The following is a 16,809-nucleotide window of genomic DNA, read 5'->3' on the forward strand; positions in this document are numbered from 1 at the left end:
TAGAAATATCATGTTTTTAAAGCTACATGTGTGGAGAGCATTACACAGCCAGGATAGAGAGGTAGAAGATGGTTCCATTTCAGTTCCAAAGAGATAAGTAGATGAAAGCCTGATAAATCCTGCTAATGGATCTAAAAGCTCTCCAGCTGTAGATTTGGGATGGGAATCAGCCAGCACCCTAGTGGGGTCAAAGTCGACAGCCTTGCCCCGCTTTCCTGCTAGCTGAGCTGAATTTTTGGTTCAGAGTCTACGGTCTCCTGGTTGTTCTAAGACATTTGTGTGCACTCATTCCCTTTGCCAATGAATGGTTTAGGGCTGGATTTATAATCCATTTCAGGACAACAAAATAAGTTAGCTGGGGACGGGGATTCAGAGAAAAGTTTCTTGCTTTTAAAAAGATACCCGAGAAGAAGAAAGTTCTTTTCCTGCCTCTGAATGGTAAGGATGTGATGTCTGGAGCTGCTACAGCCAACTTGCTGCCATGAGGGAACCAGCCTATATGCTAAGAATGGCAGAGAGGACAGAGAGAAAAAACCTGAGTCCTTGAGGACACTTTTGAGTTGCTGAGTGAACCAAGCTTTAACTCTAGCCCTCTTACGTGAGGTAAGAAATCATTTAAGTTAAAGTCAGTTAGGGCCCAGCACTGTGGCTCATGCCTGTAATCCCAGAGCTTTGAGAGGCATAGGTGGGAGTCTCACCTGAGGCCAGGAGTTAGAGACCAGCCTGGGCAACATAGCAATACCCCATCTGTACAAAAAAAAAATTAAAAAAGAAAAAAGTCAGCTGGGCATGTTGGCACATGCCTGCAGTCCTAACCACTTGGGAGGCTTAGTGGGGAGGATCACCTGAGCCCAGGAGTTTGAGGTTACAGTGAGCTATGATCATGCCACTGCACTCCAGCTTAAGTGACAGAGTCAGATCCTGTCTCTAAAAATAATAATAAAATCAGTTAGACTGGGATTTATTGCTACTTGCAGTTGAAAACCTCACAACTAATTCAAAGGGCAATTCAGTTATCTTTTTTGTCATTGTTGGCAAACAACAGCTAACCCCTTACTCAAGAATGAGTAGACAGAAAATACCAGAAATTGGGTATATGAAAAAATATTTCAGAATAAGGGAATAGGAGCATTGTTCTGAAGATTCAGGAGAAGCAAATCTTGAAAAGTGATTTAATGTGATAGAGAATAAGGAGATGCTCTGGCATGTTAAGAAGAAAGAAAACACAGCCTCCACCAACTAGGTACAGAAGGTCATAAGGAGAAAACAGGTGGAGAAGAAAAAGAAACAAGAAGAGATGAGATAAAAATGGAGAAACTGAGAAGGGGTGGGTGAAGAAACTAAAAATACATCAGCAAAATTGAAATATTTAAAATAAAATTCATTACAAATACAAGGAATTTTAACAAAATCACAAACAGAGTGCAAAACAAACCCCCCTCAGTCTTTGAAACGAGTAAAAAACAAGAAGTCACTCCAACTGAATAATAACTTGTGATGGTTTAACTGATGATCGTTTTACAATGATGTAAAAGCAATACAACCATTCTGATTTTGCACTTCAGAACAGTATTCAATAAATTACATGACATACTCAATGTAAAATAGACATTCATTGTAAAATAGGTGATTTTGCCCAACTGTAGGCTAATGGAAGTGCTCTGGGCACGTTTAAAGTAGGCTAGGCTAAGGTATGAGGTTTGGCAGGCTGGGTGTCTTAAATGCATTTTGAAACTTATAATATTTTCAATTTATAATGAGCTTAATGGGACATAAGCCTGTCTTTAAGTTGAAGAGCATCTACATATAGACAGGTAGGTAGGCAAATAGATAGATAGATAGATAGATAGATAGATAGATAGATAGATAGATATAAAGAGAGTGAGAAAAAAAAGAACTATACTACAAAATAGTGCATATTGTTTTAAAGTAGCATGAAATAGTTTAAAAACTTTTACATGCACGAACCTCCATGAAGCATTACAATCAGCAACATAAACAAAATAAAAGCAAGTCATCTAGAAATGAAAGCACATCCTCTAAAATAATTTGAGTCAAAACTACAACACTAAAAAGAAACACAGAAATATTAACCTTGGACTAAGCAATGGTTTCTTAGCGATGACACCAAAAGTACAAACAACCAAAGAAAAAATAGATAAATCAGACTTCATCAAAATTAAAAGCTTTTGGCTGGGCACAGTGGTTCATGCCTGTAATCCCAGCACTTCGGGTGGCTGAGGCGGGTGGATCACGAGACCAAGAGATCGAGACCATTCTGGCCGACATGGAGAAACTCCATCTCTACTAAAAATACAAAATAGGCCAAGGTTGGAGGCGAATGCCTGTAATCCCAGCTTTTCCGGGGGCTGAGACTAGAGAATCACTTGGACCCTGGAGGCAGAGATTGCAGTGAGTCAAGATTGTGCCATTGCACTCCAGCCTCAGCAACAAGAGCAAAACTCCATCTCAAAAACTAACTAACTAAATAAATAAAATATCAAACTTTCTCCCAAAAAATGGCATCGATCCCAGAAAGTTTCCCAGGCAGTTTTTCATGCCTTCAAGTAATATATAAATTTGCTATTAAAATACCCCAGAGCAGGGAAAAAGAAGAAATTTTTCCTGATGCCTTTACTAAAGCCAGTATCACCACAGTGCCAAAACTTGACAAAGAACACATTACAAAACACTAATCCCTCTTAGAAATGCAGATGGTTCCATGGCAAGAGCTCTTTGTATAAAAATTTTAAAAAAAAGAAATGTAGATAAAAAAAAAAAACATTGAAATATAAGCCAATGAACTCAGCAAAATATCAAAAGAATAATATACTCATATCCAGTAGGGTATAATCCAGGAGTACAGAGAGTTCAAACTGAAAAATCCATTAATAGCATTCATCATACTGAGGTCAAAGGGGGAAAAATGTGGTCATCTTGAAAATGCTTAAGAAGCATTTTATAAAATTAACATCCACTTCTGATTTTTAGAAAAAGTTCAGTAAAAAGCAGAAGCATTATATGGCCTAGGGGTTAAAGGCTCAGGGCTTTGAGGGCACACAGACCTGGGTTCCAAGACCAATCTGAGTTTCATTTAATTTTTTTTTTTTTTTTTTTTTTTGAGGTGGAGTCTCACTCTGTTACCCAGGCTGGAGTGCAGTGGCACGATCTTGGCTCACTGCAATTTCTACTTCTGGGGTTCAAGCGATTCTCCTGCCTCAGCTTCCCCAGTAGCTAGGATTACAGGCCTGTGCCACCACACCTGGCTTTTTTTTTTTTTTTTTTTTTTTTTACTAGAGGTGGGGTTTCACCTTGTTGGCCAAGCTGAAACCCCATCGAACTCCTGATCTCAAATGATCTGCCTGCCTTGGCCTCCCAAAGTGCTGAGATTGCAGGCGTGAGCCACCGCGCCCGGCACCATTTCAATGAATTAATGTAGAAAATCATATTGCACAGTGCCAAATACAGCGGCCCTCGATCAGTAGAAGCTTAGTATTTTTATGGAGAAAGTGGAAATAGAAGATTATTTCCTTAACATGGCTTTTAAATCCATCTGTGTCAAAACAGTTAAGATTGCTAATATAAAATGCCAGATAAAAGTATTACATATACTGTCACAGATTGCTAAATGATGGGAAGATGTTCTGAGAAATACGCTGTTAGGCGATTTCATTGCTACAGAAACATCAAAGTATACTTACACAAACCTAGATGGTATAGCCTATCACATTTCTAGGCTACAACCCGTACAGCCTGGATAATAGCCTGTAACTGTACTGAATACTGTGGGCAATTGTAACAGAAAGCACTATGTGACAGGAGTCTTTCAGCTCCATTATAATCTTATAGGACCACCATCATATATTCCATCCATTGTTGACCAAAATATCATACGATGCATGACTGTATTAAAACAAAAGGGGTTTTCCAGCAATCCCATTACTGGGTATATACCCAAAGAACTATAAATCGTACTACTATAAAGACACATGCACACATATGTTCACTGCAGCCCTGTGTACAATAGCAAAGTCCTGCAACCAACCCAAATGCCCATCAATGATAGACAGGACAAAGAAAATGTGGCACATATACACCATGGAATACTATGCAACCATAAAAAACAATGAGTTTGTGTCCTTTGTAGGGACTTGGATTAATCCGGAAACCATCATTCTCAGCAAACTGATGCAAGAACAGAAAACCAAACATGGCATGTTCTCACTCACAGGAGGGTGTTTAACAATGAGAACACATGGATTCAGGGAGAGGAGCATCACACACTGCGGGTAGTTGCGGGGTAAGCGAGGGACGGTGGGGAGTGGGGAGGGTGGGGAGGGATAACATGGGGAGAAATGCCGGATATAGAATACACCTAAAATAAAATTTTAAAAAAGAAAATGTAAAATAATTTAAATATTAAAAAAAAACAAAAACAAAAAACAAAAGGAGTTTTACGGGTAGATAATTACAAATATGAATATAGAGATAAAAACATTTCTGGAAGTATATACTCTAAAATATTAATAGTGGTTTATGTCGGCATAATACGATTATAGCTTCTTTTTCTACACTGAATTTTTTAAAATGTGATCCTTTTGTAGTTTGTGGGTGTGATGATTGGGAATTCACACTCATGTGTGAGATGTGTCACCCTTGAACCTTTTTACGACATCGGCACAATACCCGTCTAACATGAAAGAAAGATCGAAAAGGAATTTTAAAAAATGTAAATGCAATAGCAAATGTTAAATCACAATAGAGACAGTGAAAAACAGTACTGTTCCAGAAACCCAGACGAGCTGGGAAACCTCCAAAAGGCAGTGGAAGTGGATTAAGAGCTCAAAATGATCAAGGAAGTCAAGTGACAAGATTTGAGAATCAGAAAATGAATATACAACCTAAGGCTTAGAAATATTTTAAATAAGAGATATGTTTAAGCTATCAGAAGTTCTAGTCAAAGCAGTAGCTGAAGAAAACTTTTTTAAGAGACATGGTCTGGCTCTGTCGCCCAGGCTGGAGTGCAGTGGCACAATCATCACTTACTGCAGCCTCAAACTCCTGGGCTCAAGTGATCCTCCTGCTTCAGCCTCCTGAGCAGCAGGGACTATAGGCACACATCACCATGTCTGGCTAATTTTAATAAATTTTTGTAGAGACAGGATCTCACTATGTTGTTCCTAGCCTCAGGCTCCCAAAATGCTGGGACTACAGGCCTGTGCCACTGTGCCTGGCCTGAAAAAAAGTTTTCCAGAAAAAAAAAAAAAAAAGTTGTGCAAATCAAAAGGTTTACTCAATCAAAAGAAATCCATATTGGTCAAATGATTATTTCTGGCTGGGTGCATGGTGCTTTACGTCTGTAATCCCAGCACTTTGGGAGGCTGAGGCAGGCAGATCACTTAAGGTCAGGAGTTCAACACCAGCCTGGCCAACATGGTGAAACCCCATCTCTACTAAAAATATAAAAATTAGCTGGGTGTGGCGGTGCCCACCTGTAATCACAGCTACTCGGGAGGCTGAGGTGGGAGAATCGCTTGAACCCATAAGACAGAGGTTGTCATGAGCTGTGATCACACCACCACACTCCAGCCTGGGTGACAAGAGCAAAACTCCATTAAAAAAAAAAAAAAAAAAAAAAAAAAAGTTTATTTTCAACAGGTTAAGTAGGTTAAAGAATATTCTAACATCCGTGTGTATACATATATATGTCATATGTCCAAGTTATGTAGAAAAGAATGAAAATAACCCTAGCCTCAGACTTCTCCTAGGCAACAGAACTGCCAGAAGACAGAAGCGGAATCACAGAAGGCAGGGAAGCAGGGTCACAGACGGATCCTATCGCCTCGATTAGGAATAGAGTCAGAAACCTTACCACTAGCTTATCTTTCTTGCAAAGAAACTGTCAGGAGTGAAGGTGTGGTGGAAAAAGGCTGCAGGTCTTCACTTAACGCATCTCATGTCCAGTCTCAGCGATGTGTTGGCTGGTGCGTTCCATCTCCCCTACAGCCTAACTCTACAAGCTTCCTTGCCATTTCCCGGGATCAGGAAAAGGGTGGCCAACACAGCAAAACCATGCAGAGGCCGAGGGATGGAGGCAAGGGACACATGACGGGACCCCGCTTCCCCAGACAGAGAGAAGGAAGTAAATTCGGCTTCCTACTGACTTTTTTAAAGGTAAGGTAAGAGATTAAGGGACTTTCCACCTCTTTTTTCCCTGAGAAGTCAGCGGCAAGGCCAATTGCCGAGCTGTTAGCCGGACAGCGGCTTTGTGCAGGGCGCTCAGGAGAAAGGCGAGCACCCAGCGGCTTCCAGCAGACGCACAGAACCGCGCGCCTCCCCTCTGGCCCGTAGCAAGGGAACGCCTGCATTCTCAGTCCCTCTTGCAGACCCGGGAGGGCGACTGACGCTGAGGAGTCCGGGGGTGACTTCGTGTCCCGGAGAGGGGCCGGGTGCGTGCACAGAGAGTGGCTTCTCTGGGGAGAGTGGGTGGGGCTCCTGCTGGACCGACGGGGCGGCCCCGGGAGGGCGCGGGGGCAGCAGGCGCTGGGGCCTCGGGACGGGGGATGCGGGCGGGGGGACAGGCGGCCTTACCCCCGGGCCCGGTGGAGACGGTGACCTGCGCGTAGGTGGCTCCCGCGGCGGCCGCCGGACCCGAGACGCCGTTGAGCGCGGCCACGCGCACGGTGTAGCGCGCGCCGGGCCGCAGGTGCAGCAGCGTGGCGGCGCGCTCCCGCAGCCCGGCCTGGCGCGGCACGAAGGCCACGCGCGGCCCGCACGGCTCGCACGCGCCCGCCGGGCCCTCGCGGCCGCAGCGCAGGCACAGCAGCGAGTAGGTGACGTCCGAGCGTCCGCCTGAGTCGGCCGGCGGCAGCCAGCGCAGCCTCAGCGCCAGCGGGGAGCGGCTCAGGCTGTACTGCAGGTCCCGCGGCGCCGACGGCGGCCCTGGGCGGCACAGGGGCAGGGCGGTCAGGGCGGGGCGTGGGAGCCCGCTAGGAGGGCGGGATGCACGGGGCGGGCGGGGGCTGGTCCACCTTCCAATGAGGCGGGAGAAGCTGGAGCGCGAGGGTCAATCGGGGAGGAGGGAGCGGGGCGCTCATCAGGGGACTGGGTGGATGCAGGGGACGGGATAGATATGCAGGGACGGGGGACGGGAGCGTGGGGTCAGTCAGGGAGGAGGGCAGAAGGGACGATCAGTGAAGGGACAGGGATGGTTGAGCGGAAAAGGCGTCGTGGGAGCCAGTGGGCGTGGGAGATAGGACAGGGGAGAGGGGTCTGGGGGTGGGAGGGATGGGGGCGTGAGTTCAGTCAGGGAGGTTGGAACAGAGATGGTCAGTGAGGGGTCAAGTATGGATGAGCCCTGGGCGAGAGGGAGCAGGGGCTTGTCCCTCCCCCAGGGACGGGTCAGAGACCCAGGTGTGAGAGCCCTTGGGAGGTCGGCAGGTGAGAGCGGCAGGGCAGTGGTGAGGATGTGGGAGGAGGTAAGTGAGGAGCCGAGGATGGGAGTGTGTGGACCGTGAACCGATGGTGCGAAGGTCGGGAGCCCCCCTTTCGACTGGAGGGTACGCAGCGTGCAGAGAGGGCGGCGGAGGGGCGCTCTCCTCAGTGACCCGCCAAGCATCCTAACCTTGGATGGTTCTTCTCATCCAAGGCCCCGCCCCTCAGCGCCCGTCCAGGCTCCGGTCCCCATACCTCGCCTTCCGGGGCGCTGGCCCCCATACCCGCCCTCCTGCGCCCCAGTTCGGAGCCCCCACCCTCACCACCACCCGGATCAGGCCTTCCTTGTCCTCCCCCACCCCGCCACCCTCTGCAGTGCACCCTAGAGGGGGACTCACGGGTGCAGGAAGCCGAGGGCGGGTCGGTAGGCGAGCGCGCGTAGCTGTCCTGGCACACGCAGAAGGTGGAGGCGTTTTCCAGGGCCCGGCTGTGCTCTGGGCACGGTGAGCAGAGGGGCCGCCGCGGGGACACTTTGTAAAACCCTGGGGGACAGGCTGCAGGGCATGGCGGGTGAGAAGCTGGGGCTCCGCCACAGTTTCTCCCCGCTTTGCTGACTGGCCTGGTTAGGGCAGGGTTTATCTCCTCCAATTTCAATAGGAAAACAGGGGACTGCAGTCAGCACTGCCCCGTGGAGTGACTCCTAAACAACCCATTACCGACCCTTAGTAAACGCTCAGTGTGTTCGGAAAACTGAAATATTTTACTTTCAGCCGGGCGCAGTAGCTCACGCCCATAATCTCAACACTTTGGAAGGCCAAAGCCAGAGGATCACTAGAGTCCAGGAGCTGGAGACCAGCCTGGGCAACATGGTGAAACCCTGTCTGTATTTACTTTTTTAAAAATTATGTCTGTTAATTCATATCCTTACAACCACCTATGAGATTATCCTCTTTTTATTTATTTTTTTTTATTTTTGTTTTTGAGAGAGTCTCATTCTGTTGCCCAGGCTGGAGTGCAGTGGCCAGATCTCAGCTCACTGCAACCTTTACCTCCCAGGTTTATGCAATTCTCCTGCCTCAGCCTCCCAGGTAGCTGGGATTTACAAGCATGCACCTCCATGCCTGGCTGATTTTGTTTGCTTTGGTTTTTGTATTTTTAATAAAGATGGAGTTTCACGATGCTGGCCAGGCTGGTCTCGAACTCCTGGCCTCAAGTGATCTGCCCTGCCCCCCACCTCTGCCTCCCAAAGTGTTGAAATTACAGGCATGAGCCACTGTGCTTGGCCCTTTTTCCCCTTTTTAAAACGGGGGAGCTAAGGCTAGGAGAGGTGAAGTTGCCTACAGCTACTGCCCCACAGCCTGTGGGATTCCAACCCAAGCCAGCATCACACCACCCTCATGCCCACTGGAAGAAAAAAAATGAGCCAAACTCTGCAGTCCTGGTGTGAGAAAGAGAGGGGGGAGATGTCCCAAGTGCTTACCCAGGGACAGACCCACAAGCATGCATGCACACGCACACACACACACACCCTCCCACCGCCACCATCATTCGAGTTCATGCATCATAAATTCTCAACTGAAATTAAAGCCAACCAGGTGTGGGGAGGGTGGGTGGAGAAAGAAGGGCCAGTAAAAGTTCCCTGGGTCGTGAGTCAGACCTGGTTCCAGTCTTGACACCTACTCAGTTTGCTTCTCACTTCTCAGAACACAGGTTGTTAAGAACACAAGGGTTTCTATCTGAACAACCTGGGTTTGTAGCTGAGTCACACTACGTATTTACTGTGTAGCCTTGAGCACTTCAGTTGACCTCTCTGAGCCTTGTGTTGAATACCTACCTCAAAAAAGGTTGTTGGAGGATTGAGATAAAACATGTAAACCCCCTAGCCCAGCACCAAACACATGTTCACAATAATGGTAGTAATTACTGTTCCTCCTCTACAAGCCTTAAGTGGTAACTGCTAAACACCCACTTCAAAAAATTTCTCTCCCGCTGGGCCAAGGAGGGAGGCAGTGGCTCCCGACCCGACGTCTCAGAGATTGGGTGGTCCTTCCCTTGTTCTCTGGCCCTCCCCTCTAGTTTAGCTGGCTGGTCTCCAGCTCCAAGAAGATGCAGTATGACAGAAAGGGTGCAGACTAGCTCTTGGGGAAGAACTTTCAGCCTGTGTGGGAGAAGAGGGGAGGGGACTAAGACTCCCACTGTTTGGAAGGTTTGGGCTTGGGAGGGTCCATCTTGCCCAGAGTCCTGGGCAACACAACTCTGTGGGAGGGACTCAGCAGCCCAGGAGCTTTTCAAAGCCTTCTCTGCTGGCAGAACAAAGCATGGGCCGACTATCCCCATGGTCTAGTGGGCAGCAGAAAACCTCCATGCCTGGAGGTTTTCCTCCTGGCTGGAACTTGGCAGGCTTGGGTTCTAGCGTTGGCTGGGCCACTCCTCGTGCCTCTTTGGCCTCAAGAAACCACCGGTCAAATAGGAATAACCATCATGGCCTGCCCACCTCTGTTGTGAAATAGGAGAGCAAGTGAGGGCCCAGATAAAGGATCTGTTCACACGGTTTCACAGCAATAGGGGAAGAATGCTGGAGGCTCCCTCCCCACAAGTGTATGAGGGTGGCAGCTGTCCTAGAGGTGGGTGGGCCCATCAGCGACAACAGTGGCATCTCTGCTGTGAGAGGCTCTGTTTAGAAGGGATTTGTAGGGCCGGGCACGGTGGCTCAAGCCTGTAATCCTAGCACTTTGGGAGGCCGAGGCGGGTGAATCACGGGATCAAGAGATCGAGACCATCCTGGTCAACATGGTGAAACCCCGTCTCTACTAAAAATACAAAAAACTAGCTGGGCATGGTGGCTCGTGCCTGTAATCCCAGCTACTCAGGAGGCTGAGGCAGGAGAATTGCCTGAACCCGGGAGGCGGAGGTTGCGGTGAGCCGAGATCGCGCCATTGCACTCCAGCCTGGGCAACAAGAGCGAAACTCCGTCTCAAAAAAAAAAAAAAAGAAGAAGAAGAAGAAGAAGGGGTTTGTGCTGAAGAGCAGATTCAGGGATTCCTGACTGCCAGTCCCTCCCTCTCCTCAAGGTCAGAACTTCAGAGCTAATCTGGCTCAGCTCCCACTGGCCTGGTCCTCCAGCAGCTTCCCTAGCAGTAGCCACAGTCTTTGTCACATACTTCACCATGAGGCATTCGCCGGCTTGTGACACTGCCTTTGTTGGACAACACTGGCAGAAAGTGCTCCTTAGGATGAGCCCCCATTAGCTTCCCTGTCTGTAATCCAACTCAAGCCCACATCACACCACCCCCTTGTGCCACCCCATCACAGGGGCTCATTGTGCCCTGTGGACCCTCAGGGAACATATCAGCTTGGGTCCCTTGGCTCCAAGGCAGTCCCACTGAGTTGTTTTCTGTTGGTTTGTTTGTTTGTTTGTCTTGTTTGTGACAGGGTCTTGCTCTGTTGCCCAGGCTGGAGTGCAGTGGCACAATCATAGCTCACTACAGCCTCCACATCCTGGGGCCAAGCGATCCTCCCATCTCAGCCCTACCAAGTTGCTGGGACCACAGGCATGCTGTGCCACCAGACCTAGTTAATTTGTGTGTGTGTAGACATGGAGTCCCCCTATGTTGCCCAGGCTGATCTTGAACTCCTGGCTCAAGCAATCGTCCTGCCTTGGCCTCCCAAATTGCTGGGATTACAGGTGTGAGCCACTGCACTTGGCCCTAGTGAAGAATAAAAGATACTGGTTACATGCCCTGATTTTTTTTCCCCCAAAGGAAATCCCAGTTCTTTCACTAATTTCTCTAGTGACTAAGAGAACAAAAGTCAAGGTCACTAAAGAGAAACAAAAAGGAGAAAAGAACATCTTAGCTCTATTCCCCTCTTATCTATTTACTTTTAGAGGGAAGTCTGTGTTAGCTGCAGAAGGCACTTGGAAGACCTTTCTAAGTCCAACAATTTCCTCCCTTCCTAATATCCTGCAACAGCTCCCCACTGCCCGCCACTTTACTGTGCTACACTGAGCTCATCCTTCTGTGTCTTGTTCTATAACTCCTTATATCCCTTTTCTCCTGGCAAACTTCCATAATTCTCCAAACCCCAGTTCAAATAACATCTCCCCAGTGAAGCTTTCCTTGGCATTGTCCACAGCTTCCAACTCCCCAAGGCAAAGCTGAAGCCATTACAAGTGGCCTTTTTCTGGTCTCATCAGACATGGATTGGGTTTCTGAGTCTCTTTCTCCCTCTCTCCTTCTCCCCCATTTCTCAGAGAAACCTCCTCCTCTCACTCCTAATCCATTCATTCAGCAAATGTTTTTTTAGCATCTATTATGTAGCCTCTATAGATACCCAGCAATGAATAAAACAGACAAGGACCTTACTGTCCACTTCTACAGATGTGCTCCCTCCCACCTTATAGGGAGAAGAGAAGCCATCAGTTGGTAACTCCCTCAACATCTGCCCATCAAAACACACAAATGTCCCCATTCACAACCATCTCCCTCTCCTCCTTCTTTCCAGTCCTAAAGGAGGGAATGAGCCATCTCCTGTTGAAGGCCAATCCCTTTGTCTCCACCCTGGATCTCTCCCTTTAACCTCATCAAAGGCTACATTCCATCAGTTGTCTCCCCTCTTGGTAGTGAAACAGTAAAAAGCAGCCCATTTGGGGTGCAGGCAATAAGGGCACAAACTAATAGTATATAAAAACAATAATAGAACTGACTAAAATCTGGCCTGCTTTTTATTACCAACATGCACCAGCAATTCTAGCTCACATCAATAATAAAATACTCCTGCCTCCTGGGACTGGGATGGGGATCCCCCCCATATACACACTTGGTACTCCAGTGACTCTTTGCCCTTCAGTATACAAACAAATCTCTCTCCCATCTACAACAAAAATCCTCCCTCAATCCAATGTACTCCTCAAGATACCACCTCTTCTCCTAATTCAAATCCAGGCTTCTAGATTCACTGACTCCAGCTCTTCAACTTCCTTTATCCCTCCATCTACTGCAACCTGGTCTCTCTACCCATCACTCAGCTGCAATTGCTCTCACCAAGTCCACCAAGTGGGCACTTGCCAGCCCTCGACTCACCTGACTGCTTCCCAACTCTAGGCCATTCCTTCCTGGACACTCCTACCTCTCTAGGCTCTCATAATATCACACTTTCCTAGTTCTCCTCCATACCCTGCCCACTCCCTCTCAGCCTTTGTAATGGGCTCTGTATTTTCTACTTGTCCTTGAGTATTGCTCTTCTATGAGTCTTCATTGTTGGCCCTCTTGGCTTCTTCCCCAACAGGTTCTCTCTGGTCTGTCCCAATCACACCCACAGCTTCAAGTACTCTCTCTGTCTTGCTGAGCTCCAGACCCACTTTCTAACTACTTCCTCTGCAATGTGCCAGGGACATCATAAACATGATGTGTCTATCCATGTCCTGTGTTCTGTACCCCAGTGAATGATCCTTCTGTCCATTCAATCCCCAGTAGCGTATAAGTCAAAGGGGACTCCTTTCTCCTCCTGTATCACATGGTCACTAAGTGCTGTGGATGCTAACTCAAGATCCTTGTCTCTCAATGATCTCTGCTACTACCTTAATTCAGACCTTGTATTCTTTCTCCTGCACTATTGAACCATCTTCCTTCTTCATCTTCTGGCTCCTAATCCTTCCCTCTTCAATCCCTTTTTTGCAGCTACAGCTTGAGTGATCTTTTGAAACGACAAATCTGAGCATGTCAGATCCCTGCTTCAAATCTTCCCCACTGGCCTAAGCTCTTTATCCCTACATTCAAGGCCCTGCTCCTCTCCATTGCCATCACTTAACTTCCCACACCCCTACATGCCCTCTGCTCTAACCACATTTAGTTATATAGGCCCAACCATGCTATGTCCCTTCCTGCCTCCATGATTCTGCATGCAATTCCTGAGTTTAGAGTGTTCTAAGCTGCCTGGGAAAAAAGATCTCACCTCTGGGATGCCTTCTCCATGCTTCGCAGAACCCAGCAAGGTTCTCCCTTCCATGCTTCCTTAGCTGCCTGGTTGTGCGTCACACCCTATGGTAACCACTCGTTTACCCAATGCATTTTCACTGAACACCTACCATATGCCTTATCCTGTTATGGATGCTGGGGCTGCTGACACTAATAAGACCCAGTGCCTGAGCTCAAGAAGTTCCTAATCTAGGTGTGATCCCTGTAGTCCCACCGACGCAGGAGGCTGAGGCAGAAGGAATGCCTGAACCCAGAAGCTCAAGGCTGTAATACACTGTGATCGTGCCTATGAATAACTGCTGCAGTCAAGCCCAGGCAACACAGACCCCCATCTCTAAAAAAACAAAGTTCTTAATCTAGTGATGAAAACACACATAAGTAGATCACTGCATACCATAGGGTAAGAACAGAAACAGAGTTTTCAATGAGTGCTGGAGAGCATAGAGGTGGATCCTAACTATATCTAGAGAGCTCAGGAAGGTTCATGCCTCCCAGTCTTTTGCTAAATTACAATTTCTGCAGGGAAGAGATGGTGGCATTCATCTGTATACATATAACAAGCCCTTGATAAATGCAGCTGGCACATCCTCAATTCATATTGGATGGATGATTGAACAAAGAAATGAGAGCAAATTGAGTCACTTCCTTCTCTGTCTTCCCACCACTCTGTGTATCCCTCTTTTATAGCATATATTACCCTCTTGTGGTTTTTAAATTTTTGCATCTCTTCATCTAAACTGTGAGCTTCTTGAGAGCTGGGACTATGTCTGACTCATTTCTGTTGCCCTGGCACCCAGAAAAGGACATGGTTTAAAAGCATACCTTGATCTTTCTATATTAAGTGCACACATTCATAACCCCATCCTCACCCTCTGTCTCCAAAGCCACAGGCAGGAGAGAGAAGGAGAGGTCTATTCCTAATGCCCTCACCAGCCTGAGAACCAGCAAAACCTCCAACATGAAGGATCTCCCACAGGGAGCACAGTGATTGTAGTTCAGAGAGTGGGATGTGATCTTAGTAATCATCTAGTGCAACTTCTCAATCTCTCTCTCTAGCATAAAAATCCCCCCTGCCAGCCTCTGACTTGCAAGCATATGGTCAGTGACGTGGAGCTTCCTCCCTGTAATGCAACCAGTCCCACTAGCCTGAAGCTTGGGCTCCTGTAGAGTTCTTCCTTAGGCGCAGGGGAAACCACATTGTGTCGTAGAAAGAATGCGAGAGTTGGGCAAGCCTGAATTCTGATCCTAGCTCCTCATTTCCTAACTTTGTAAGTGAGGTGCTAATCTCTCCGAGGCTGTTTCTTTATCTGTGAAATAGGAATAAGGAGGACTTCCTTCAGGCTAGGCGCTGTGGCTCACGCCTGTAATCCCAGCATTTTGAGAGGCTAAGCTGGGTGGATCACAAGGTCAAGATGTCGAGACCATCGTGGCCAACATGGTGAAACCCCATCCCTGCTAAAAATACAAAAATTAGCTGGGCGTGGTGGTGCGTACCTATAGTCCCAGCTACTCAGAAGGCTGAGGCAGGAGAATCGCTTGAACTCAGGAGGTGAAGCTTGCAGAGAGCCGAGATCGCACCACTGCACTCCAGCCTGGTGACAGAGCGAGACTCCCTCCCAAAAAAAAGAATGACTCCCTTTAGGCCGGGTGCGGTAGCTCATGCCTATAATCCCAGCATATGGGAGGCCAAAGTAGGTGGATCACTTAAGGTCAGGAGTTTGACACCAGCCTGGCCAACATAGTGAAATCCCATGTCTACTAAAAATACAAAAATTTGCTAGGCATGGTGGCACGCACCTGTAATCCCAGCTACTTGGGAGGCTGAGGCAGGAGAATCACTGGAACCCAGGAGGTGGCCATTGTAGTGAGTGGAGACTGGGCCAGTGCACTCCAACTTGGGTGACAGAGCAAGAGACTCTGTATCAAAAAGTAAAAATAAAAATAAAAGAATGGCTTCCTTTATTGCCATTAAAATAAATGAGAAGACCTGTGTGAGGTGCCTAAGATTCAGGTCCCTAATGCCTCCTTAGCTAGTCAATTTCACCTCCTAGTAACTTCACTCATTGGCCCTGACTGGACCCACTGGAAACTCCAAGACAAAACATCAGGACTGTCCTTGGGCTCAGAGCCCAAGGCTTCTCCACCCCTCTCGCCCCCAGCCCCGCCTTTTTCATCCAGGGCACACTTTCAATTGCCACTTGCGCTCTGCACTCCCACCCCAGAGCCCCCAGCCAGCTGGATACCTTCGCAGATGTCACCACGCTCCTGGAATCCCGCACTGCAGCTGCAGCGGCCCACAGGCACCAGCCACTCGCCGTCCGCGCCGCAGTGCATGCGCGGGGGGCTGCCGGGCTCGCCTTCCGAGTGCGCCACGCACGTTCCAGCCACTTCCACCAGGGTGGAGAAGGCGCTCTCGGCTGCGGTGGCTGGGAACGTGGCCAGCCCCCGCACGGTGGCACGGCACTGCTTGTAGTAGACGCGCACCGAGACAAGCGCCACGCAGGCGCCCACGTCCTGAAAGGCCAGGTGGAAACCTCTCCGGCTGAGCGGGCCGATCTCGCGCACTTCTGTGTTCAGCTTCATCTTGCGCTCGCCCAGGTCGCCCTGCGTGAAGCTCTCGTCCGCCGCGATCGTGTCGATTTTGCGGGGCCGGCTGCCGCCTAGGCGGGGACGCCCGCGCCCCAGGTCGGCCTCCGTTTCCAGATAGTAGACGTTGAAGGTCTCCTTGCAGGTGCCCGCGGCACCAGGGATGCTGCTGCAGTCACGGAGTGTGAACTGCAGCTCCACGAAGATGCGCTGCCCGCGGCCGCGGCTGATCCAGCCAGTCTGCAGCCAGTTGTCCTGGTTGGGCTCCAGCACATTGCACACTTGGTATGTGCGGATGGGACGGTCGTGTTCATCCACACCGCTGATCTCCTCCCACTGGGGACAAGAGTAAAGGGGTGGGCAGCTCAGAGCCAACATGCTTCCAGGAGGTAGAGTGCTAGCAGTGACTCCTGCCTTCTCTCTCACCACCATGCACACCCCAGAAATTGTAAGATGCAGCACTGGGAGAAACTGAAAACAAATGAGTCCAAATCTTTTTATAGATAGGGAAACTGAGGCTCCAGAGGGAGAGTGATTTGACCAGGTATGTGCCTCAAAGTGGTAGAGCTAGGAATGGTGCATATGGTCTCCTGACTCTCTGACCAGTGCCCTTTCCGCTCCACCAAGCTGCTGTTACAACCCCCATCATCCCACCCCCACCCGAAGTTCCCAAGACTCTTTCAGGACTCCCAGTCTTGCTTGCTCTGTCAATCAACATTGCTTGGAGGATCTACTATGTGAAAGGCACTGTCCTGTATTAGCTTCATCCAGATGCCAGGTTTCTGTTCCTAGACAGCCAGTTCTCTCCTCATTT

The 16,809-nt window shown here is 48.6% G+C and overlaps 1 protein-coding gene and 1 non-coding gene across 5 annotated transcripts in view; one reads left to right on the top strand and one right to left on the bottom strand.

The window, feature by feature from the left end:
* Positions 1 to 16,809, bottom strand: part of EPHA10 (EPH receptor A10) — a 44,325-nt gene that overhangs the window by 24,972 nt on the left and 2,544 nt on the right. For all 4 annotated transcript variants that reach the window (XM_039474606.2, XM_074380537.1, XM_074380538.1 and 1 more), the window contains exons 3-5: positions 15,653 to 16,331; positions 7,833 to 7,988; positions 6,592 to 6,942 (exon numbers count right to left, since the gene is read on the bottom strand). In XM_039474606.2, coding sequence (XP_039330540.1) covers positions 6,592 to 6,942; positions 7,833 to 7,988; positions 15,653 to 16,331 — 1,186 coding nt within the window. The remainder of the gene's footprint in view (positions 1 to 6,591; positions 6,943 to 7,832; positions 7,989 to 15,652; positions 16,332 to 16,809) is intronic.
* LOC120366251 (small nucleolar RNA U13) lies at positions 4,593 to 4,696 on the top strand. The gene has a single exon (XR_005580982.1). It is a non-coding gene; the product is annotated as a small nucleolar RNA U13 (small nucleolar RNA).

This window comes from Saimiri boliviensis, chromosome 11 (genome assembly GCF_048565385.1).
Source record: "Saimiri boliviensis isolate mSaiBol1 chromosome 11, mSaiBol1.pri, whole genome shotgun sequence".
NCBI lineage: Eukaryota > Metazoa > Chordata > Mammalia > Primates > Cebidae > Saimiri > Saimiri boliviensis.